The 26,446-nt window shown below is 36.9% G+C and overlaps 1 protein-coding gene across 1 annotated transcript in view; it reads left to right on the top strand.

Annotated features, from left to right (window-relative positions):
• unc13bb (unc-13 homolog Bb (C. elegans)) overlaps positions 1–26,446 on the top strand; it is a 128,312-nt gene that overhangs the window by 50,461 nt on the left and 51,405 nt on the right. Inside the window, exons 4-10 of the mRNA XM_056467035.1 lie at positions 3,952–4,069; positions 4,642–4,765; positions 8,190–8,263; positions 11,355–11,412; positions 12,852–13,065; positions 24,322–24,618; positions 25,167–25,257. Of these exons, the coding sequence (XP_056323010.1) occupies positions 3,952–4,069; positions 4,642–4,765; positions 8,190–8,263; positions 11,355–11,412; positions 12,852–13,065; positions 24,322–24,618; positions 25,167–25,257 (976 nt within the window). The remainder of the gene's footprint in view (positions 1–3,951; positions 4,070–4,641; positions 4,766–8,189; positions 8,264–11,354; positions 11,413–12,851; positions 13,066–24,321; positions 24,619–25,166; positions 25,258–26,446) is intronic.

Here is a 26,446-nt window from a genome sequence, read left to right as displayed (position 1 = left end):
TTTGAAGACAATATATTTTATTTTTTTAAACATTTATAATATTTTGAAGCAGTAAACATGTCCGGCTAAATAATTCAACTGAATCATTGACTTCTGCTGTCTTCAGTTGTTTCAAAAAGACAGATTTCTTTACAATTTAAAATGGCATTTTTGGATATTTTTTCTGCTGAAGATACTGTTGTCCTAAAAAAAATGTAAATAAAAAATCTTACATATACCATAGGAACGGTATTACAGGAAAGCTTTGGCGGTTTTAAAACCTTGACTTTTCCACAACGCGGTATACCTTGAAAACAGTTACCATCCGATGCCTATGTCTGAGAATGCCATGCGATCCACGCTTGTCCTGCTTGCCCCATGACTGAGCTTCCAATGTTACTACAAGAAGTTCTCACCTTTATAGTCAAAATTTAGGTGATGGGCAAAGGTCAGCCTGCTAGTTGAGAGAGTAGAGGGAGTTGATTAGGCTCCTCCCTCTCTCAACTAGCTGCACATTATTTATTTGTTTATTTATTTTTATTTTTTCAAATAATTTTTAGGGGTTTTCACCTTTATTTGGACAGGACAGTAGAGAGAATTGACAGGAAAGTGTGGGGAGCAGAGAGAGGGGAAGGATCGGCATAGGACCTCGAGGAGGGAATCGAACCCGGGTCGCCGCGAACACCGGAGTGCATGTGTCGATGCACTTTTCCACTACGCCATTGGCACCGACAGCTGCACATTATTTCTAATTGCACAGCAAAAATCTGAGGTTCTGAACTATCAGCATGATTGGACTCAATGTCCCCTTCTAGTCACCTGGAAATTTGTTAAGTACATCAAAGTATGATTATCTGGAGTCAATATTTTACTCCTTACTCTATTTGAGAAACAGCATTATTAAAGTCATGAAATTCCTGTCCTTGTCATGTGGACATTTGAGTACATCAGAACCTAGTTCAATAATGTACCCTTGACCCTCTCTTTATCATCTTGGTTCTTCGTTGAGCCGAACAAAAAATCTAAATCTTATACAAGTATGTTTACATGGAAACCAATAATCAGGTTTTAATACGATTAAAACAATACTCTGATAAAAAGTCTACGATTTTAACAGCGATTTTTGATTACCTTAATCCGACTAAAGTCCTAATAGTACTAAATAAAAATTGGAGTTTGTCAGGTGGGGGCATGCATGAAATGTTCCTGAATAAATGTAAAAGTGCCAAACTGGAGTTAAAGTAAAAAAATTACAAAATTAAACGCCCAAAATTACAATAAATTCCAGAGGAAATGTGGATAGTGTGGTGATGGAATGACGTTAATCGAACTATGTGCTATAACATGTAAAATGGGATCATGAAAAGAAAATTAAAAAAGCAACTCCTGTAGACGCCTTAATCATATTATTGTCTTATTCAGATTAAGGCAAATAATTACATTACTGATGTCCATGCAAATGTAGTCAGTGAAATGGTCCAGAGCTTTTCTTGAATTTTGTTATGTGTACATAATCAGACACCTGCACCTGGGATCTTCTGAAAGACTCAGATGATGAAGATGAAGCTAATTAAGAGCGGTGGTCTTGTGAAGTGCTCCACTGTCTGCAAAGATATGGAGATCAGGCACTCAAACCACTGGATCATCTATTAACACACTGCACAGTTTATCTTCAAATATACAGCACTAATCCAACGTTACCAAGTTTTTATTTTATTTTAAATATGTGTCATTTAAAAGAGGTCTCTTAATAAATCTTTTATTTTCACTAAGACTGCATTTATTTGTTGACATATACAATAAAAGGGTGATATCAATAGCCACAGCTTTCTCTGGGATACGCTCAAAATTGTGTTGCCATTAGTGGAATCAATTTGTAGCATTAAATACCCGAGTTGTCATATTTATTATTATGCCATGAGTCTAAGGAGAAAAGAATAATTCCTAAAGGAGATAATTAATAATAAATAAACATGTGTTACGGATTTATATATTGTGAGGTGTATACACTTTCCACATTAGAAACAGCTTTATTTGGATGTAATTCTTCATTTTAGATATATTGGGGTGATTTTGTAGGGAAGTGAGTCTTGAATAATATATAACAAATAAATTACAAGCATAGATAAATACAATATAGCAAAAATTAAAGTGAATTATAGTCTTCTGCAGAGTCTAACAGTATTGTATATAGTTAAATAAACCAACGTATTCAGGTACAGATATTGAATAATATACAAATATCATTATTGTAATCTTTATTATAGTTACAAGCGTTATAATTTCTTGTGCTCATGTGATGTTTTAAACTCTGCTGTATTGAAATATTCCCACAGTCAGGCCTTAAAGTAGGGGGGCAGAAACTTTTTCTTATGAATAACCAAAACCAAAGTTGATTGAAGGTGGTGGGTCGAAGTTAAATAAACCAAAGTGTTATGTTAAAGTTGCCATAGTAATTCCGTAGTTTATTAACATTTAATAAATTGAAAAAATACTGTAATCGTATTAATAGTTATACATTTCTTTACATTTTATTATGAACTTCTTACAATAAAAACAAACAATCCCCTTTATAACACAATGGTGTTCGATGCTGAATACGCTGAATGATTTGCTCATTCAATGATTTTCTCATCCCATCGATTTTTAAAATCTGTTTCATGCACAACATTTAATTGAAGCATTTCATTTCAGTTTGCTTTTTTGTATCTCAACAATTAAACAAACAAACAAACAAAAGGTTACGTTAAAATTAGAAATGACGAGCTCGGTTGAAGGCATTGGCCACATCCTTTCCATCATTCTCCCTCTCTTCTCAGATGGAATGGTGGGCCAAATCAAAGGTTACCATGGGCCAACTTTGGCCTGCGGGCCTTAGTTTGGACATCTCTGCCTTAAAAGGATAGTTTAATTTACTCACTATTTACTTACCCTTCACTCACTTCAAATGTTTATGGGTTATTAAAGTATCTTCTTCTTGTGTTTAACATAAAAAAATAAACTCATAAACATGTTAAACAAGTGAAGGGTGAAATGAAAATAGTGGGTAAAGTTTAATTTTTGGCGAAACTTTCACTTTAAAAATGCACCCAGATGATAAACTTTTACTTGAAAGTTATTAAACTCGCATTGATCATAATCCCAACACAACATTGCATATCCTGCGACTGCACACATTGTGATATCGATGCTGAAACGATATATCGTGCAGCCCTAGTTGTAGACCCCTGCTCCCATTCCCCCCACCCAACCAAACAACCAAACATTCACACACATTTGATGTAACCTGTTGCATTTATAGTTTTTATATCCAAAAGAAAATGCAGGATGATTACCTAACTCCCATAATAGAAACAGAGTTTATAGGCAGGCCACCTCTACAGGCTTAGAGCGACTACTAGCAGATCAGACCGTACCATCAATGAGCCATATGAGATTGTCAATAAAGAAAGTGAAGAAAAAGAAACAACCTGCAACATAAAATAGAACATAAAACATTGGCCATCATAACACTATCATAAATTTGGCATGGCGTACCACAAGACTCAGTGCTGGAACCATTGCATTTTCCACCCCGTACATTTGTAAAAATAGAGTTAGTTTTTACTATATTTCCTTGTAGACTGACATACCAATTAGAGTATTAACACAATACATAGATGATCTAAAAATGGACGATTCTCACTCTTCTAAATGCTGAAAAATACATTGGGTTTTAAATATATGACAAAAAAAACATGTTGCAACATGGGATACTCTTGATCGATATTCTATGAAACGTTCCTCATCAGTCAAGAACTTGGCTGTGGTTGTGCTATTTGATAGCAATGTATTAAAATACATTACAGTAATATAATGCATTGACAATTAAAAATGAACAGCAGCTACAACAAGCACTGCTAACAGAAACTGATTCTAAAACTGGCTTTTCACCATACTGCAGCATGTTTCTGTTGTGTTTGTTGCCTTCAGTGAGATCAGCCGGCTGGACCTGGGCCTCATCGTGGAGGTGTGGAACAAAGGGCTCATCTGGGACACCATGTTAGGAACTGCCTGGATCCCACTGAAAAGCATCTGCCATTCAGATGAGGTCTGGGAATAATTTGCAACTCATTTAATTTCTACATTGTACTATTTACAATACATTTTTTAAACAATATTAGTTTCACATTCTTAACTATGCCATTTCACTGAACTTAAAAACTCTAAAGGCTTAGTATGAAGTGGTGCAGAGCTCAGGAAAATGTATATCGTCATACTTTATTCAAAGTGACTGATGCTATATTGATGTAGATCTGCTTTTTAATGGTTTTCTTTATAAACGTGCAGGAGGGGTTAATAATCCAATGCAAAACCAATGAATAATTAATAATGATTATACTGCAGTCAATGTGTGCTTTATACAGTGAGTTTATTGTTAATCTGTATTTGTTTCTGTAAGTAAAACCCTGGTTACTTAAATAATAAGTTTTAGTTTGTATTTAGATAATTTTGTCATTCAGATACATTCAGCAAGATATTTCCTCTTCCCTGAATACTATTTGGATGGTTTAATTGTGCTTGTAGGGCCATTAAACGTAAATATTGTGCAAATAAGACATCACTTTTGGCCACTACTGAATATTTATGCTGTTTGTAATGAATAATCTTTCTTCTGAGCAGGAGGGCCCTGGTGAATGGATATTTCTTGACTCTGAAGTTTTGATGAAGGCAGATGAGATTTATGGGACTAAAAACCCGACACCACATCGAGTCCTTCTGGACACTCGATTTGAACTGCCCTTTGGTGAGATTTTATTTTAAAACAATTCTCTATTATATCATTCATATTAGTCATCATTTACTGTATACCTTGTAAAAAATTTGGGAAATTATTATTTTTTTTATTTATTTTTTTTTTCAACAAGTTATTAATTTGATCAAAAGTGACAAAAGGTGCAAAGTTACAAAAGATTTCTATTTATAAATAAATTGTGTCCTTTTGACTATTCTATTTAATAATCCTGAAAAATCCCAGTTTTCACAAAAATATTAAGCAGGACCATTGTTTTTAACATTGATAATCAGCATCTTTGACTAAAAATCAGCAAGGCGTTTGAAATGTAAAAATGACAAAAGTGTCTTGCTGATCTTTTGTCAAAGGGACTGCTTGAAATCAATCCCATCTGCCTGTCTGGTGCTTTGGCTTTCCATTGATTTGTTAAATGTCATCAGGCATGTCCTTTGGGAAGCTGCTTTCTTTCTAATAAAACATGAGCTCTATCCAAAACTGCTGTCTTACACTTTTGATAAATGATAAAGCTAAAAGGACTGTTTCTGTAGCCTGATAATACTCGAGCCCTGTTCACTCCTGGTAATATTATGCATTTTTTTGACACTCCAATCACAAACGGACAACAGTTGTAGATGGGATATAAAACATTTGAGCTTGTCCACTTTTTGACGACTTAGAATTTGCTATTAATTTACTCACTTTTGCAAGATGTATGTGATGTTTCTTCTGTAGAAGATTTTCAAGCTGAAACCGTGTTTCTTGGTGGTTCGTACTGGCACTTTAAAAGTAAAAACAACATATACTGTTTAGGCTAAACAAAATGAAATCCTGTGCCTCATGAAACACATGTTGGAGTCTTATGAATTGAGAAAAACTGTCTGTTCAAGAAACTAAATAGTATTTGCCACATTCTTAAATCCACAGCTTCTTCAGGCAGTCCTAAGCAGGCTTATGAAAACTCTAAACTCTAAAATCCAAGCATTCACAGTTCACCAAATCACAGTTTCAGCTAAAAAATCTTCTTCATTGTCCACTAAAGAAAGAATTACCTACATTACATCTTGGATGGTCTGAGAGAGAGAGCGAGAGTAAATGAACTAAATAGAAATTTTTGTCTGAACTCTCATTTTAATACCAGGTGGAAATTGGATCCATGTTTCAGAGAGATAAAAGGAGGCTTGAGCCTTTCACATGCTGCTTGAATTATTACTTTGATTTCCTCCTCTTTGTGAAAGATTTAACAAAAAAGCATGTTATTTTCCCAGCTGTGTCTGCGTTGTAAGTGCAATGGGCTGTAAATAAAGTGTGCGTTGGTAAGCAAGCTGCAGGTTGTTGGGATGTGAAAGGTCGAAGCGGTGCGTTTGGCCTGGATGCCTGCCATTGATCCCATTCATAAGCCTGACTGTTTTATCTGAGGACTTTGAAGCTCTTGTTCAGAATGTTCAAAGGAGGCTGCGCACAGTATCTGATGCTTTGCTCACATTGGACACATTTCCAATCGATTATCGAAATGCTTTTGTCTGTCATTATGCAATGAAAGCGGATTCAGTAGACGGTGTACAGTATATCAAAATATCTGTTTCACAGTCAACGTAACAAATGGACAATGAGCAAAAATAGTTTGTAAAATTGACAAATAAACATTACATTTCAAATCAAAAGTCTGAGAAATCTTATAAGACATTCGCTGACAATTGTTTTTACAGTTCAGATGTCATACAGTAGCAATAATTATAATATATTTACATTTAAAATTCATTATAAATAATTAGATAATTAGAACATGCAAACTCCACACAGAAATGCCAACTGGCCCAGCCGGGACTCGAACCAGCGACCTTCTTGCTGTGAAGCGATAGTTCTTACCACTAAGCCACTGTGTCACCTACATTATAATTTAATTATATGCATTTTGATGTATTTTGATATTTTGTAATCCTTTGAAGTAATGGTCCATTAGATAATTTTAGTTGATGTATTGACCTGTAATACATGAACTAAGTATAAACAGTCTTGTACAGGATTTATTAATAACAGTTCAATATTTACTGAGTTGTTAAAACCCAAAGTTAATACACTCTGAGTTAACTTGAACTGACAATGAACTTTATTTTCATTAACTAATTTTAAAGAGTTTGCCCAAAAATGAAAACACTGCCATCAACTATTATTGACATCCTTGGCTTGTTCCAAACCAGCTTGAGATAGGTTTGGAAGATATTTTGAAGAATAAAAAAAAAAAAAAACCTTTAAACGTTGACTTTGATGGTATTTGTTTTTTTTACTATAAAAGAAAATGGGTTATAGGTTTCCAACATTGTTCAAAATATCTTCTCTTGTGTTTGATGGAACAAAAAGTGGTTTAAAACAAGTCAAGGATGAGTAAATGATGACAGATTTATTATTTTGGGTGAACTTTCCCTTTAATGGTTTCTTGTAGTATTTTTATTGGTCATTACATTAAATTGAACAATTAGATGCTCTATTTATTTGGTTATTGAGTGTCAATTGTTATAAAAAACATCAATTATTAATAATTGATAATTAATAATAATTAAGTTAAATAATTTAAGGTGCGTGCCCACCTGCTACTCCACTGTTAGTAAATACCTTAATTAACAATAACTAATGGACCATTGAGTGTTACCGATATTTTAAATATTTTGTCAGAGAATCCAATTTAACAATGCAAAATACTGGACAAATATGACTTTCCACTTCAACATCTACAGTAATAATGTTATGATATGAAATAAACATTGCAGACATGTATTTACTACAGATCGACCTTGCATGGAGACACTGAAAATAGTCATCCTGAGCAGCTCCTATGAAAAGATCACAGTGTTGCATTAAATTGCACTCATTTGTACTGAATTGCACTAAATCATATCACACTCTTAGGTTAGAATTGAATAAAAAAGTTTATGTCCATTATGTATATTTACACAACAGTTGAATTAATAAAATAACAGCACTTATATATTCATATATATATATATATATATATATATATATATATATATATATATATATATATATATATATATATATATATTTTTTTTTTTTTTTTTAAATGAATGCCAGAGTTTAACAAACAAGGTTTGTTTGCAGAGTAACCGGTGTTGTGAGTTTGACAAAAAACAGCGGATTCTTTTCCTGCTCCTTAAAGTATTGCGACAGAGCTTTAGTTCTTCAGCACGACATCTCTTTATCTCCGTAATTACATTTAAGGTGAAGCATCAAGTAACGCTCTTTTTTTTTTTTTTTACTTGCAGACTATTTTTGAGGTCCCTCGACTAAGTAGTTCATTATATATTTAAAAGATCTGAATAGATAATCCGTAAGGTTTTGGCTCATGTAAGCATTAAGTTTGGTTAGCACGAAGTTTTCTGTCTCTGACTGCAGCGATCATGGCTTTCTCTCTAATTTTCAGAAATCCCAGAGGATGAGGCTCGATACTGGACTGGTAAACTGGAGCGCATCAATGCTATGGGCATTCATGATGAGGTAAGACCGAACAACAGCATGCCTTCAATATTTTACTACATGAGGACAAACAGGAGTCCATAGTGGCTGTTTTTGCATTTCATTTTATGAGAAGAGGTTGTCGAAGTGACATGACAATTTTATGAATGCATGTGCACTGCATTTTGGCACAGTTGCTGTTATAATTTAACATAACAGGAAGCATAGACTGTGAAATATTCCTTATTCAGCATTGCTCATATTTTTCTAGTTACTGGATTAAAATAAGCTTTGAAATATGATTACCGGATTATTTATTGTTTAATTTGTATAAACGGATTTTTTTTTAAAAGAGTTATTATATCTCAAGTTATGCAACATTAGTAAATCATAGTGTTAATTTAATTAAAGTGTATATATTATTGTTTAATAAGCATCCAATTGTTTTATTTGTGATTATTTTTAACTATAAATAAAAATCAAATATATTATTATTTATAAAAATAAAATAAATAATAAGTATTTATAGTTAGTTATATTTTTTAAATAATAAAAGTGTACCAAATAGGTTACAACCTGTTCAGTTACTTAAACACTTCAGATCATTTTAATGTATGTATCATAGTTAATGTATCCCACTTTAACTCTCCGCTTTAAATATTCATAGATATTGACTAGCTAAATAATTATAATTTAAGTAAAATATTACTTGAGGGTATGCTATTATTTAATATAGTTTAATATAATTTATTTCTCAGCCACTAAGTCATCAAGACATAGTTTTTCTTTATCATGTATATCAAGTTGCACAATATACTAAAGATAGTAATGATTATGATGGGGATGTTGGTGTTGTAGTTTGTAAGTTTTCAATGCATGTCTATATATATATATATATTTATTTATATTTTTATTTATTTATTTATTTTTATTTATTTATTTATTTATTTTCCCATGGTATTTTTATTCTTGCAAATAGCATTTTACAACAGCCCACAAAACAATCCCCAAATAAAACGGTCAACATCTAAAAAAATAAATAAATAAATAATAATTATAAATAAAAAAATACAAATACAGAAAAAAATTATAAAATAATAACAAACCATATACCTATATAAACGTGCATACCTTCATTCAATCCACATCTAAGGTTCTTAAGTGATTAAAGAATGCAATAAATTGTTGCCATTTTTCCAAAAAATTCTCTTCCCTACCTCTAATATTGTATTGAATTTTCTCAAGTTTAAAAAAAAAATGACTAAATATTTGAGCCAAAATGAAATATTTCATATTTTGTTCCTCCTTCCTGTTTTTTTTTTTTTTTTTTTTTAGCATCACAGCTTTGGTATGGGATCAGCATGTGTGTGTGTTTGAGTTGTTTTTTGTAGTGCAATAATGTGAGATTTAACAAATACAGAAGTAGTTATCAGTTGTCAAGGACGATCACTATAACTGAATCACTATCAAGATTTTTGGTAAATATTAATTCGGCTTGGCTTTCACTAATTCAAGTCCTTTTCAGATTGTGACAAATGTAATAACTTTTGAAAGTACAACTATTATATGTCGTGCGCTCTCGCATATATGTGATTCTAAAAAACAAAACATAATTAACAATATGCTGTACAGATACTTTAAAGTAGTCAAGAGAGAGACACTGTATTTTCCAGAATATACATTTACAAGCTGCATTTTTTATAATCTGAAATAAGTTTATATAATTCAGTTAACTTTAAGCAGGAGAAACTTGTGTACACACATTAAATTAATAATTTAATTCATAATAATTTAACTTTTTAAGGTTTACAATGCAAAAATGTATAACCACTTGTTTGTTGAACAAAGCTACAGTAGCTCTCTCACATAATACCTATACAAAAAGACAAAAACTATTAATTTACTAATACGTTCTGTACATAAATCATCCAAATTTATGCAAATTTCAGGATCATTTTCTGGAATGTATATAAATATTGAATATCTATATATAATAAATAGTTTAAATGGTTATATTTGATCATTTATATCTAATTGGTTTGAAGTGAAAATGTGTTGTCTGCTGTGGGTTTGCATGCAAATTTTCCATATTTTGCCGTTTGTTTTTTATTTGAATCCACATGTTCAGTAACTAGGGCTGTTCGCCATAGACATATATACATAGATGCCTCACTAGCAGATATTTTCATGACCATATACAAGTAAACCATCCTCAGTGTTGCGCTGTTCAAAGCAGGTTTGTAAACACTGGAGTGTCCAGCATTCTCCAACCCCCATGCCTAGACTGCAGCTCTGCACAAGTTGTTTGGCCAGAGGAGAAATCGTCGTGCCCAACTGAGCCTGGTTTCTCTCTAGGTCTTTTTTTTTTGTTGTTGTTCCTCGCCACTGTCGCCACTAGCTTGCTTTGTTTGGGACTTGTTGAGCTGCACATCAATGGATTTGCCCTTTAGTGTTTGGACTTTCAGCAGTGAAATTTAAACCACACCGAACTAAACTGAACTTCATATCTGAAAACTGGAATGACACAGTTTCAATTTACTAGAACTTCTATGTTAAACTTCTATGTTTTGACACACAATCTACATTGTAAAAGCGCTATAGAATTAAACACGAGTTGAATTTAAGTGAATTTGAATTGAGATCAAACTGAACATACACTCAAATAGTTCTAAACATTTATATATATATATATTTTTTTTTTACATCCAAAAAGGCTACAATGGAAGTCAATGGCTGCTTTTTTCCAGCATTGTTTAGTATATCTTTCTCTGTGTTCAACAGAAGTAAGAAACTCAGACAAGTTTGTGGATGACAGATATGAGTAAATGATGACAGAATTTTTATTTTTGCCTTAACTATATCTCTTTAATACTCATAAAAACACAAACCAATGCATTCCCATCAGTAAAAGGTGTCTATCTGTATTTCTATCAAAATCGGAATCTCAATATTTAAACCAACAGCTATGTTGTGGAATTTTGGAACCAATGCCAATGTGTCTGGAGTGGTCATATGTGGCATCTATGTATACATTTCTATGTTGTTAACTACCTTAACAGAAATACTTTTAAATCACATTTTATTCATTCTTCATGTTGACGCTTACTCTCTTGCTTTCTCCTTCTTGTTTTAGTTTCCTCTACAGGATGAAGTAGTGGGACGTCCTCTGCCCTGTGCTGCTTCTCAGTGCTGTGAGTGACAATATTTCACACTAGATGGAGCCACGGCCTCATGCCTGATGCTTCACTGCACACTCCACTCCCCTTCTTGTTACATTTGAGAAGCATATTTGTTCACACATGTTCCCTGAAGCAGCTTACAATTTGTATAAAGCACAAGAAAATCCCCGTTCGAACTGAAATGTCAGTTTTTGTAAATGGATTTGTGTTTGCACTCTTTTCTCACTCTTGATTTTTAATGTCACCAGGCAACTATTTTGGATGGGCCGACAGCCAGAGTATGTAATGTGTATTTAGATTTTATATAGTAACCCTTATCTGTAGATTATTCCCTGGAACCCCTCCTGGACCCTCAGATGTCATTTGTTCCTTCATATGAGCCCATAAATGTTATCCATGCATTAGTAAAATCACATGCAGTGGTCGTACAGCAAATGAACCAACACTTATCCACCTTATTTTTCTATGTGGTAGTAAGCTGTTATATTGTGTGTGTGTGAGTGCGTGTGTGAGTGCGTGTGTGTGAGTGCGTGTGTGCGTGTGTGTGTGTGCGTGTGTGTGTGTGCGTGTGTGTGCGTGCGTGTGTGTGCGTGCGTGTGTGTGTGTGAATGTGTCATAATTATGATTAACAACATATGGAAATGACTAGAAGAGCATCAACTGCTTTCATTAAATTATTATTGTTTATAATTAAGACAGTACACAAAATTGACCAAAAAAACTTTATATAAGCTTATTATCAAGCAGTTTTGAGTTATTTTGCCGAAGCTCAGAATCATAAGTGCTTTTACTTGAAAATTGAAGTAGGTAACAAAGTAGTTTTACATTTTTTTTTGTCAGTCTATTTGTGCAACTTTAATTATGCTTAGTACATATTATCTTCAAAGACACAATATTTTACTTGAATGTCTGGGTGCTTTACGACTGGATGCATGAACTGTGATACCTTGAGATACCCTGTTAAGAACCTTTTCCCCCTGTTGATGTAATTATTAGTTCTTTGTGTACATTGTGTGCTCCTGATTTTGAGATATCCTCCACTTATGTATTTTATGCTTGTTTATATTCGGTTGCTTTGTTTCTAAAATATTAATTTGTGTTGTGTATTCAGCGAGACTTGATTTAATTTACAGTTGGGGTAGACATAAATAGGTAAGGTATGTGGACTCAGCGTGCCCCATCTGATTTGGAAAAGAACTTAAACTGAATTGTGTGTTTTTGTTTGCACTTTAGAGAGCAAAAAGGACTGTTAAAGCTTTGGTTACACAGGTCTTGACAATGTAGTTTATCTATTCCTCTCATAAACACAACGGGTAATCACTTAATGGCCAATCTCACTTAAATCACTTACATTAACACATAATATAACAAAAAAAAAACACTTACTGACAATTGTTGTATTTCTCACTTGTAATGTTTGCATTCTCACCTCTCTGCTTCACTGTTTCTAGCTTTGGATGACCTGGATAGCGCGGTGGAAGATAGAGACAGTGACTACAGGAGTGAAACGAGCAGTAGTTTGCCTCCCCGCTACCACACCACAGCCCAGCCCAACTCATCACTTCACCAGTATCCCATGGGACCACGCTTTCAGCAGCACATGGACTCTTGTGCTGACTCTTTGCACAGCTTTGAATTTGACTATAGGGATCACCATGCAAGCAGGTACATATCGTTTCTATACAAATCGTATGCATACTGTACATACTGAATGCCTCAATTTATGTGCAACTGCACCAAATTTGCATCAAAGTAGTTTTGGGACAGAAATTGTCATATGTCCCACTAGTTGCACATTGTCCTTTTTTTTAAATGTTTTGCATTACACTGAACTGAGTCAAACTGAACGTAACTGTGACAACTGAACTGAAGCTATTTTAATTTACTAGAACTTCATCTTTGTTAACCTTCTTTGACAATCTATATTGTAAAAAGTGCTATAAAAAAATGGGTGAATTGAATTGTTATGCTGATCTGTAAGTATTCCATTTAGATTTGTAGTTTGCATTAGAGAAAATAACCTGAAATATGGTCTGAGATTGTTATTAATCTGAGTATCTTGTGTGGTCCTGCACAGAGCTATTCCAGAAAAATTATCAGATCCGTTTTTATAAAATCCAGATTCTGTGATCATTAGGTTGTGGTTGAAATGGCATTTGTGTGTAATTTTTTGCATTTATTATATGGGTGGGGGACTAAACATAAACTTGTTGGTGAGGTAAAAATGCATTTCATTGAATAGTAAATTCTGTTTAATTTTCCTAACTTTCTTTTAAATGGCAAACTTTTGCTTGCTTTATGTTGAAATGCTCTTTTTTTTTTTCTTTCTTTCTCCCTCCTTTGATATCCTCTTCCATCCTAATCTCCGCTAGAGCTCCTAATCAGAGGGGTAGAATTAGAATTGTCCCAGTAGATTCAGGGATGGGTGTGGAGGATTGGGAGGTGAAATACAAACAGGGTAAAAGTACCCTTAGTGAGTTCCTTGATAGAGAGGAACAGGCATGGATTGAAGATCGTGACAGACAGAGTGATGTTGTTCATAAAGAAAGGGATTACCATGACCCCATAATCAAGCAGCTGTCGCCAATAAAAAACAAAAATGCTGTGTTAAATGCTGCTTACCCAGAAGGCTATGCCACAATTGACCGAAGGCGAAGGAAAAAAATCCGGGACCCAGGGGGGCTGGAGCATGCTGGAGCAGAGCATTTCCCTCCTGATCTGGCATTTCTCCGTCAAAAACGAACCGAGCTTGTGTTACGCCAAGTAAAAGAAATGGAAGAAGCGGATGAGAACATGACTCCATGTCTGAAACCATACAAAAATGGATTACTCTACAAAACTAGGATGTGGGCCAAAAACAAGCTAGAAAACACGCTAGAAAATTATGTTGCATATCAAGAGGAGGAAGCTGCTAGATTGAGGGAAGATGTAGGATTTGATTCTGAGGGTTCAGATGAGTTAAATTATTCTATTTGCTCTGAGGAGGAGTTGGAGGAAATGACATCCTTAGCTAAGGCACTCAGGGGTGAGGAGAAGAAGAATTACAGCCACCATGGATATTTCTCAGCGTATGGTGGCCAAACTGAGAGGCTTCAAGGTTACCGGGATAAGAAAAATGGAAAGGGTAAAATCGGTGGATGGGCTCCAGAGGTCATGCTGTCACCTGTAGAGGAACCTAGTGATGAATATGTTGATCCTATGGATGAGTTGCAGTGCCTAGTTGAAACCGTATCAGAGTATCTAGCTGAAAAAGAAGAGGAGATCAGTAAATATGGGTCCTTACCCAAGTCTAACAAATCAAGGCTGTCATCTCAAGGTAGTGCAAGAACAGAATCTGTTGGAGATGAGCAGGGCATCGTCTCTAAGGAAGTAAAAGAAAAACACATAGATGCCAAAGAAAGTAATTTAAGTGGTGCTTCTGACCATGGAGTGGCAGGAGTGAAGAATGCCATGAGCTCATTATTTAGCTCTTTAACTGATAAAGTTGTGTCAAGCTCAAAACAAGTGGGGTCCAAATCAGTTGAACAATCAGAGACCCCACATAATGCCAGTTCTGGTATATCAAAATTTTTCTCCTTTATGCCAAAGTCTACAAGTCCCACACCAGTAGCTGTGGTTTCCCCAACTGATAGGAAGTTTTCAATGTCACCCGTTTTGCCTTTCCAGACATCTGATGCCAAGTTACAAGAGGCAGTCCAGTCAATACATACAATGGAAAATGAGCCCAAGAAATACAGTGGTGTCACAGCTCACAGAGAAAGGTTATCATCTGTGAATTTAGTGTTAGATGCAAAGCAAAACAAGCCAGGTGAACCTCCCAGGGTTTTGAATGGAAAAACGAAACTCAGTAAAATGTCAGATGCTTATCAACCCAATGATGGTGAAAAGCTTACGGACTTTAAAAATACCTGTAATGAGATTAATTATGAGAAGACACTCACTGAGCCTGTATCACAAAAAGCTACTGAAGAGTCTGGATTTTTTAATCCTTTTAAGAAATCGCTCAGTTCATTAATTTCACCTGGACCACCAGTGCCTCCTCAGACTCAAACACATGCAGTTTTTCCTGTCTTTAGGTCCGCAGAAGACATCAGGGTAGAAAAGCTTCCAGATGAATCCTCCCTTAAAAAGCAACCTTTTGTCTCCTCAGACAATGTGTCTGTCGCACAACCTCAAAAGTCAGAAGGGGGGCTGTTTTCTGGATTGTTTAGGTTTGCATCTGGAGAGGATCCAGGTGCATCCAAGAGTATGCCACAAATCTCTAAAACAGATCAAATTCCACCTGTGACAAACAGAGCGGCAGGTGTAATTCCAGCTTCTCTGCCTGACAATGGAAAATTAACAACACCTTCCGATAAAGAACCCCCAGACACAACAAGTAAGGGGAACACAGAAACAGGCTGGTTTTCTAGTCTATTTAAGATGGCACCTACTGAAGATATGCAGCCTGTTACTCCACCTACCCAAAGACCTAATATTCAGAGCACTTTGCTTCCTCCAGGGCCTAATCAGAATGTCCATAGGATGCAACATCACAATATAACTACTGCTAAGGAACAAATGCAAGTTAAGCACCAACAACCTGGTCCAACTCAAGTACCTAATATTACAGAGCAAAATGCATCTCAACATGAACGTCAGGGCCTGTTTTCTGGTTTGTTTAAATCAGTTGCTTCAGATAATACATCAAGTGCCCAAGCATCTCCTAATCAACCACAACAAGGAGGCTTACTCTCAGGAATCATGAAATTTGCTTCCACTGGTGATATGACAACAGGTGCTCAAGTAAATCAGCAAAGGAGTCAGTCTGCTCAAATATTAAATCAACAAAACCAACCTCACACCGAACCAAGTGCATCTGTTCCTCCTCTCTCAGGACGGCTAAATATTACTTCCATTGAAAATTCTCACAGAGAGCCTCAACAATTCTCTCAGCAAGAGACAAAATCTCAGCAGGGAAGTATTTTGTCTGGCCTTTTTAGATTTGCCTCTACCGAAAAACCCTTGGACACTCAAACAAAGATGCCCCAGGAGCAACAAAAATCACCAAGCATAAGTTCTTTTCAAGATTCTGTCCAGCATAATGTAAAGGGTCAGAGCAGGATCCATACACAGCAGTCCAAATTCCAAAAACAACAGTCAGAACAGAATCAAAAAGGCATATTAGATGGCCATACACAAAGTGTATCCCATCAAGGACATTCTCAGCAAGATGGCCTTCTATCTGGTCTTTTGAAGTTTGCCTCCTCAGATGTTTCTGTCTCTCAATCAGCACAAGTTCAAGCTTCTAACACCCAGTCATCTGTGCTCCAGCCAAAAACAAATGTTACAGGACAAGGCCACTCATCCCAAGATAATTCATCTAAACAAAACCCCCAGTCGGGTGGCCTCCTCTCTGCCTTTCTTAAAGTGTCCTCCAATGGGTCACAGGAACTACCTGTTACACAGGAAAAAAAGGAACATGCAAGTTTGCCACAGCAAGTTGTGACAAAACAAAGTTCTCTTGTAGGAAAGCAAGATACATCCTCTCAGCCAGGAATTTTATCTGGCCTTTTCAGTAAGCTCACATCTTCATCTGAAGATGTGTCACCAAACACCCAGAATTCAGTTGAGCAAAAACAGGAGAAACCACAAATACCAGCAGAGATTCACACACAGCAAGGTCAATCAAAAAGACAGCTACCTCAAATACCCTCTCAGATCCAAGCTGCAAATCAACAGCCCTCAACTCAACAACGTTTCTTATCTGGAATATTTAGCAGGAATCCAACAGATGTTTCCTCTGTCAAAACAGAGGGTATGGCTGTGGAAGGATCACAAATGAAGGGCAGTTCTAGAGGACTTCTGAGAGACAAGGCATCTAATTTAAATTATGCGTCTAACATCTGTGGAACAGAGAGCCTTGATTTGAGGACACCTGCAAGTTATGCAAGGTCACAACAAAACTGTGCTGCATACACATCTCATAGTACTGGTAATATACCCCTATTATACAGCTCACAAAATTTTATGCTCTCAAGTCAAATAAGAACCACTTCATATAGCACTGAAAATCTCTCTCTTTGTCACCCATCTCAAGCATTGATGTCACAGGAATATTTAAGGCAGAGTTATCCATCCGTCCATTGTAAACCTGAACAGTATGGTTACCAAGAAATCTCTCCATCATATGCATTGCAACCTAGTCCCAGTGATGAACAATCGTGGATACAACAATCTATTTTGTGGCAACAGCTGAATGATCAGTCATTGGGGATCTTACCGGATGGACATGGAAATACACCAATTGATGAAGTCCACACATCTTCTCAGTATTTAAGTAATATAAATATGGATATTGATCAACAATATTCTCCTACACAGCCATGGTTGAAATTGCATTCTTACAATGGGAGCAATAACCAATCAGATTATTCCACTGATGTTCCCAATAGTTCAGTGAGACCTAGAGCGTGGAATAGCCATAACAGTTTGGATGTGATTAACAACCAAGAGTTTGAAGGTGTGTTGAATTTGAGCATGAAGAATAATGCAAAATTAAGCAGGTGGCACTCATTTAGTGCAGAGAGTTGTTACAGTCTGAATAGTATTTCATATCATGAAGGATATTATGAGGAAACTCCTCCACATCTGTCTTACTCAGCTAATGGACAGTATATTTATCATGGGACATCCGACATTTGCACTCAGCCTGGGAATAGTGGAAGCTTTGTTAATGTAGCTACATCTCCCAATCATTGGAACTACTCTTCAGCAATCAACAGTGATATGGAGGAACATGTGTATCTTGAGGAGTCTGAGTGGTATCAACAGTGGCTTTCACTTTTGGACCAGGGTATGTGGTGGCCTGCAGATGATGGAGATTGTGGATATTTTGTCTACACTGATTATGAGTATATTTACGCCCTACTCACAGATGAGTCTGGGCAATATGTTTATGCATGTGCCCCAGAACAAGAATGGGCAAGTACAGGGGACATCTATCCTTGTGCCTGGTTGTATAATGAGATGGTAAAAGTTTGTGGGTTTAAGATACCTCTATACAATGAAGATGAGCTTCTCTGGCTTCCAAGTCAAGGCCAAAATGAAGCAGAACTTCTGACTGCACCACTTGACTTGTCAGCAGCCTATAAAAAAGGTAACCAAATCATGAATCTGAACCTTGAGCGCTTTTCTCAGATGTTTGCAGATTCAATGCTTAATCAAAGACAGCAAGCTCTGGATTTTTCCAAATACCGATTTAACAAAGTTAGGATGGATACTAATCAGCAGCTCCCACACAATTATGGTTACTGTGATCCATCTCAGGAAGCTGTTGACCTCTCTTTTCATAGAACAAACTACAATAATGTAAATCTCAACCACGGAGGAATAAAAGAACTGCTATCTTATAAGGTTTCTGTTTCATTTGGTGCCACACAAACCACAACAACTTCACCTACCACAGGTGTCTACAGCTGCTACCAGCCTCAACAGAGGCGTCGTTCATCCACTGGAGTACAAGTAAAACATATAGATGATGTTTCAGAAGAAGAGTGGAGAAAAAGAGTACAGCCTGGAGAGGAGCAGCCAAATCGATCCATTAAGAAAATCTCCTCAATTCTATCCTCAATTGTTGGCAAAAGCTCAGATTCAGAATTAAGTAGAAACACAGCTGTCTCAAAGTCACCGTCTGCCAAAGATAGTCCTTTCCCAGCACAAAATCAAAGCAGATCTCATAAAGCCTCTGAAACACGACTTTCTGATCAGCAAGGCAAAAGCTTCATTTCAACAGGTTTTCAGAGTCTTAAATCAAAGATCATTAAGGATGAAGTTTGTGCAACAACTCAACCAGACAATACAAATCATTTATTATCCAAACCAATTCCAACAACACCTAGAGTTTCAGTAACATCTTCAGCACAGCCAACAACTTTGACATCTTCTCAGGGTGCATCCACTTTAAGTTCATCTCAGAAACCCAAACTGGCTAGACAAGCTACATTGTCACAACAGTCCTCTCTTCCTACAACGTCAATTGCGTCTACTATAAGAGATCAGTCCAGTCTAACCATCAAATCTGCCTCTCCAGATGTCTCTCTACCAGCAGAAACAGAAGGTTTTAAGACATCTGAGCAATCAAGTGGGTTTTTAAACTTTTTCAAAACAGCAGTGGGTATAGAGGAGGTAAAGTCAGAACCTTCTAAATCCACTCATCCAGTATCTAGACAAGCCGATAAAGTTGGATCTGCCTCTGATGGCATAAAAAATACAACAACAAACCAAGAAACAATGGGGACCTCAAGACTTTTTGGGTCAATAGGGGACTTTTTTAATACAGAAGGCCCCTCCCACACACCACCAAAGACAAATTTGCAACATTCAGCCTCAACAATGACAGTGCCTAAAGAAATTCAGAAACGGCAAACAGCAGAAAGTACCTTCGGAAAAGGTAGTCAATCAGAATTTCCTATTGTATCACAATCAATCCAGGGAAGGAGTGTCTCCTCATCTCTGATACATTCTGCTGATGCAAACAGGTTTCCAACACCAGGGAGATCGCAAACTATGCCACCAACTGGGGAGACCAAACCAGAAGCCAAGCAGTCAGGTGGGTTGTTTGGTTTTTCTGTTGGGGATATGTTCTCTGGGACCACAGCTTCGAAAGAGGAAAGCAAAGGGCTGTTGTCCATATTCAGTGGTTCCAGTCAGCAACAAGCTCCATCTCAAAGTGCATCTGCCTCCCCCCAAAGTTCAATCAGTGGTGCCTCTACAAAAGAGCCACTAGGCAAAAACATCCTGTCTTTGTTTGGAGGCTCTAGCATTCAACAGACTTCACCACAATCTGGATCCGCACATCAGCCTTGCTCACCAGAATCTGTACCTCCCAAAGATTCTCTAAGCATGACTATATCTTCTGTGTTCAGTGGCACTAGTACACAGCAGTCTTCTACACATGTGGGTTCTTCTAATCAAAATCAAACCAGCACTGTCCCTCCAAAGGAATCACCAGCCATGGGGTTACTGTCTTTGATTAGTGGCTCCAGCCCTCAGCAAACTTCATCTGAATCTGATCCACCAAAAGACACACCAATGACAGGACTGCTTTCTATATTCAGTGGCCCTCAGCAGGCTTCACCAGGATCAGGATCTGGAGCTGATCCACCAAAAGATACACCAGTAACAGGACTGCTATCTATGTTCAGTGGCCATCAGCAGACATCTCCAAGATCTGGAGGTGATCCACCCAAAGATCCACCAGTAACAGGACTGCTATCTATGTTTAGTGGCCCTCAGCAGACTGCACCAAAATCTGGAGCTGATCCATCAAAAGATACACCTGTAACCGGACTGCTATCCATGTTCAGTGGCCCTCAGCAGACTGCACCAAGATCTGGATCTGATCCACCAAAGGATACACCAGTAACAGGACTGCTATCTATGTTCAGTGGCCCTCAGCAGACTTCATCAGCATCTGGAGCTGACCCACCAAAAGATACACCTGTAACAGGATTGCTATCTATGTTCAGTGGCCCTCAGCAGACCTCACAGCCACGCCCGGCCACTCAGTCTGCAAGCCACGGAAATGAACTGCCAAAAGAGCCCGTGGGCAAAAGTTTATTTTCTATGTTTGGTGGTTCAGGGCCACAATCTTCTTCACAGCAGACAGGATCAATTTTTGGTGGTATATTAGGTGGGTCTTCCAGTTCTAGTGAGAGTCCAGCAAAAGGTTTATTTTCTATGTTTGGAGCACAAAGCCCTCAACCACCAACCGCAAGAGTTCCTGGAGCTGTTCCTACTAATGAGCAGACAGTTAAACATATATCTTCTTTGGATGAGTCTAAATCACAACAAACACCAGCGCAACCAGTCTCTTCTACTGCAACAAGAGCAATACTTGCAAAGGAACTACCAAATGAAAGTCCCTCACAAGGATTACTTTTACACTCTGGAATTTCCAGCCACCCAACAGCTCCACTAGATTGCTTACCTCATGAGCCTATTGTGCCACCTAACGAGCCATGTAAAGAGCCATCAGTAAATGAAATACCCTCTATGTCCAATGAGTCTAGCCCCCAACCATTCCCACAGCAGCCAGATTCAGCTGCACATTTTCTTTCTCTTGATAGCAAAGAGTCAAAAGTGCCACAAAGTAAAGACATTACCTCTATGATTTCTGGGCATATGCCACAGTCAGACTGTGACCCAACAGTGTCAGTTCCAAAATCCACACAAGAGGCATTGCCAACTGATGATGATTCTTCTGCTCAGGGTGTAGCACCACCAAAAGAGGGAGCAACTTCAGGATTGTTGTCAATGTTTTCTGGGTCAGGTCCTCAAAATGCTCAAACTGGATCAATACTTGGTGGTATTTTTTCTGGTGCTTCAGGATCAAAGGACATTCCGGCGAAGAATTTATTTTCAATATTTTCTGGACCAAGTTCCCAACCCAGTGCTGGTAATGCAGGGCATAATGTTGAGAATAATAGTTCAGGTGCTTCAGCCTTTGGTGAGTTAACGGGCAAAGGCTTGTTTTCTGTATTTGGTGGGTCAAGTCCACAGCAAGCCACTCCTCAGCCTTCTTCAATATTTGGAGGTATTATGTCCGGAGTTGCTTCTAAAGATGCTCCTGGAAAAGGTCTTCTTTCCATGTTTGGTGGTCCTAGTTCAGCACCTTCACCTAGTCAAACACCAACATCAAAACCATCTGAAACTGAAGGGCCATTAAAGGTTGCATCACTAGTTTCTCAAGGGGTGGCGACTGATGATAGTAAAACTATGGTCTCAGAGGAAAAGAAAACAGAACCCCCATATGATGATTCCAAGCGCTCTGACCCCATGGCCGATCAAGGAAAAGCAGCATCCATGGCTTCATTCTCAACTGATATGTCTGATAAAAGCTCCGATGTCATTGGTGAAAAAATTGCTCTTAAAGGGAGTAACCTAGATGTTGTTAGCCATAGTAATATTACTTTGACTGGAGATGCTTTAACAAAAGATATTGATTCAATTTCAAAGCAGAATACAAAAGCAGAGGTCAAGACAACAGAATGCCAAACTCCGCATATAAAACAAACAGATTTAACAGAGACCAGTGCTTCTGAGGGACATCCAAAACACTCTGAATTACAGAAATCTGTTATAGACTCATCAACTGAAGCCGTCAGTGGTTTTATGTCTAAACTGTTCACAGGTGCCAGTTCAGCAACAAATTCTTCAGGTGGTCTTTTTTCACAACTTCACTCGACCACAACCATACCCAAAACCTCAGTCTTTGGCTTTTCAAGTAGTATACAAACAGAATCTATAAAAAGTGACATTTTTGGTATGTTTAAATCACCAGAAGCACCCAAAGCAGCTGACGTAACACCATCTATTACCTCGACCCACCAGTCTCCTCAGTCAGTCCAAGATCAACCACTGTTATCTTCTGGGGATGTTACATTATCTGGAGACAAAGATGAAAAAAATCAGATAGAACCCCATTTAACGGCAAAAGAAATGTCTTGTAATGATGCTTCTGATAATGTTACAGTTGCAACCATCAATTCCACTGAAGCTTCCAGCTGTCAACCTGTTGAAACAGTTGTTAAGGAACCTCCTGAAGGCGAAGTAATTAAAGAAAAAACAGTTGTCATGGTTTCTGAACCTGAAGAAAAGTTTACAGACAAAGCAGTGCCTGTAATAGACAATAGTTCAAAAATGGCTCAACAACCTCAATCATCAGAACCTTCTCAGTCCATATTTGGAATGCCAGGTTTAACAGCATCTAAGATTGGGTTTATGACTGGAGCTGCTGATGCTGGGAAGTCTTTTGGGTCTTTATTTTCATCGCCACCCTCAATACCAAATACAGAAAGTGGCAAGCTTATTTCTGGATTGAAGTCATTTTCAGCAGGACTGTTTCAAGATGAAAAGTCAGGGGGTTCAAAAGAAGCAACACCAGCATCTTTATTTGGAGCAAAATTAGGTTTTCCATGGCAGAAAGAAACTCCAGAACCTCCTAAACCACAAACAACTCCAGTTGTTACAATCCAACCTAAAGCTCAGGAAAATAAAGTACATATCGAAGATAGTACATCTATCCAAAAAGACAATGATAAATTAACCTTGAAGGAAGAGAAAGGTGAAATCACACACTCAGATGACATTAAACAAGAAACTGTAGCAAATTCTAAAGTTCAAAGGGAAGTTTTTATTGTCACAGATAATAACACCGATATATCCAAACTCGTTGCATCCACACCTGATCCTCCTCCTCAAAAAGATTTGGAAATCCATATCCAGACCCCACCATCTACAGATGCCTCTTCAGGATTACAGCAGGAAAAGAAGGACCTTTTGATTCCTAAAAGGCTAGTAGCAGCATAATAAATGGTTTCATAAACCATTTATGTTGCACTACGTTTACATGCACAATCATAATTCTGACAAAGATAATGTATATTAAATATATCATTTGTCATGGCAATAATTCAGCCATTTCAGAATTGTGGTCTCTGCATCTAAATAATAATTACAATAGGATTTCTAGCAGTGCTCAAGCTAATCTCACAAAGACCACTTAACCACAAGAATTTTGTTTAAAGCGTTTGAAATGCCAAATGTGGTACCAAATGTTGTAGACTGAAGTATTCTGATTATAAGAAATAAGAATATTAATGTGCATGTAAACATGCTCAATGATTTTAGATTTAGATATAGTTTGATTTAAAAATGCTGGCTTTCCCAATGTGTGGTTTGTTTTTTCCTCAGTGCTGTGTGACTTCTGTAACTGTGCTTTGGTTCTTTGTAACTTTGTATTTCCATTAGCTGTGCATAGCATTCCTAATTAATTGGAGTTTAGACCTATCGTAAGCTAGTGGATGTAGTTGTAAAAATCAGTGACACTAACTACTTGTTTTTGTTCTCTCTTTTTTTAAAAAAAAACAACAACATTAGTCCTGTGAACTCTAGTCGTTTTGGGTCTTCAGGGAATCTCAGTCAAGCTAGTTCACAGCTCAGTGAGACTGGTCAAGAGAGTGCTGCCTGTTCAGAGTTAGAGGAGTCCTACCATTCTTATCACAGTACCGGCTACCGACCATCCCGAAATGGACATCACCCTACCAATGGAATTTCTTCTTGGGGCGAAGATGAGGGATTGAAATCCTCTCAAGAAAACGGAAAGGGTATAAGCAGCACGTTAAAAAAGGAAGTGGTTTCTCAAGTGGACAAAATGCCTGAGAAATCACCCAAAAGGTACGCGTTTAGTGACTTTAGCCTAAAGTGTACTTTAGATTTATGCTTGACCTAAGGTATTAATATAATTTGCATGATGTGTATTTCATGATTAGAATAGGATTTTAAATGGCAATTTTCAGGGTGAGATGTTGGCTTTCAGTGCTATCAGGCTAACTTTAACATTTTTCAAGATAACTTATTGCACCTTTTACGTAACTTTGTTCACTATGTGTCAACACTGACCTAAGTGACCTAAGAAATACAAGTACAAAAGCTGTCACCGGGCTGGTACCACTTTAAATATTTGAATTTATCTGAAAAGTGCAGTTTTAAGTACAGAGATGTACTTTATCGTAATGTTATGGTAAGGTTTAGGTTCAAAAGTTTTAAATAAATACCTTTGTTCAATTCAGCATTAAATGGAGTATTCTTTAAAAGTCTGTGCATGTAAGCTAAAATGAGCATTAAAAATTATGTATAGTAAACTTAACAGTTTGCATTCAGTATATTAAATCATTTTAATAGCATAAATTGTGTTTAATAAGATGTTTTTGTTCTTTTTCTAGCTTTAAGGATGATGGGCTTCCTTTACCATTCTCTCCATCCAGAGTGCGCTGGCTTAAGGCCATCAACAAAGTGAGAGTTCAGCTTAAGGAGGTATAGTAGGGAACTCATACCCTTCATCTCCTTTGTCTTTTCCTCCTTCAGCTGCTCCAGTTCACACTTTAGATCAAGCTTTACCTCTTATCTTTTTCCTAAAACCTGCACCAGTATGCAGCATCTATAACCGTCTGTAATAAGATTATGACCCTTTTTTATTCCTTTCCAGTTGGTAAGTATGAATTGCACTACCCCGTTCAGTTCCCTCACAAACATCTGTTTGGATTGGTTGAGTTTTACCATTTAGGATTTAAACATGAGGCATGCACGTTCTGAGACTTTCTGGGAATAATGAATTGCAGTGTGTTGTTTGGTTGGATGAAACTTGGGCTTTAAATTTATCAGTGCAATGAGATTGGTTGTCCACTGTGGTGTTGTATCTAGACCTCACAGCATTAATCTGCCAGGGCCAAGGTCAGGCTCTGAAGAGTTGCTGTGTGATATCACTGATAACGTCTCCAGGAGTAATTAAGCATAGAGAGGCAAGGAGTTTGAGATAGTGTGTGTATGTGTGTGTCTTGAAGAGCATTTCATGATTAGCTAGAATAAATTGGGAAATTGACTTTTGAAGTTCATGAAGTGGAGTATGTAGAGTGTGAATATATATATATATATATATATATACCTATACAAGTTATATACCTATACAAATATATATATATATATATAAAAGTCTTGTCAAATCTTTGTATGTATTATTTCACCTTATTTTTCCTTCAATAAAAACAATTATAAAAAATGAATTGATATTCATGCAAAATAAATCAAAATCAAATCAAGTATTGAAGAATATCAAGAATGTATATTTAATCTTTTTATTACTGTTTTAAGTGTCTAAGTTTTTATAGTCCTTACAAGTAATTAATCTAAGTGAAGTTTTCAAACTAATTTCGAGAGGAGCACGTGATATGATTGACCGCAGCTGGCCACTCATTTACATTCACTAGTTAGCCAATCAGATTAACCCCAACTCACTATAAGTAGCCTAGCTAGAACTACTCTCTTATCTTCGTTTTCCGAAGAAACCCCCCATCCACCCCTTCTCCTCCTTTTCTTCCTCTTACCACGGGGAGCTCTCGAGAACCACCTGATCTCGTACTCCCCGCATATGCTCTATGGACCAGGCGGGAGCCCTGGGCTCACCTATCTCCGAGCTCAGGGTTCTCTCCCGGGACAGCATGCCAAA

This window comes from Danio aesculapii, chromosome 10 (assembly GCF_903798145.1).
Source record: "Danio aesculapii chromosome 10, fDanAes4.1, whole genome shotgun sequence".
NCBI classification, from domain to species: Eukaryota; Metazoa; Chordata; class Actinopteri; order Cypriniformes; family Danionidae; genus Danio; species Danio aesculapii.
This window is presented reverse-complemented; position numbering and strand designations above follow the sequence as displayed.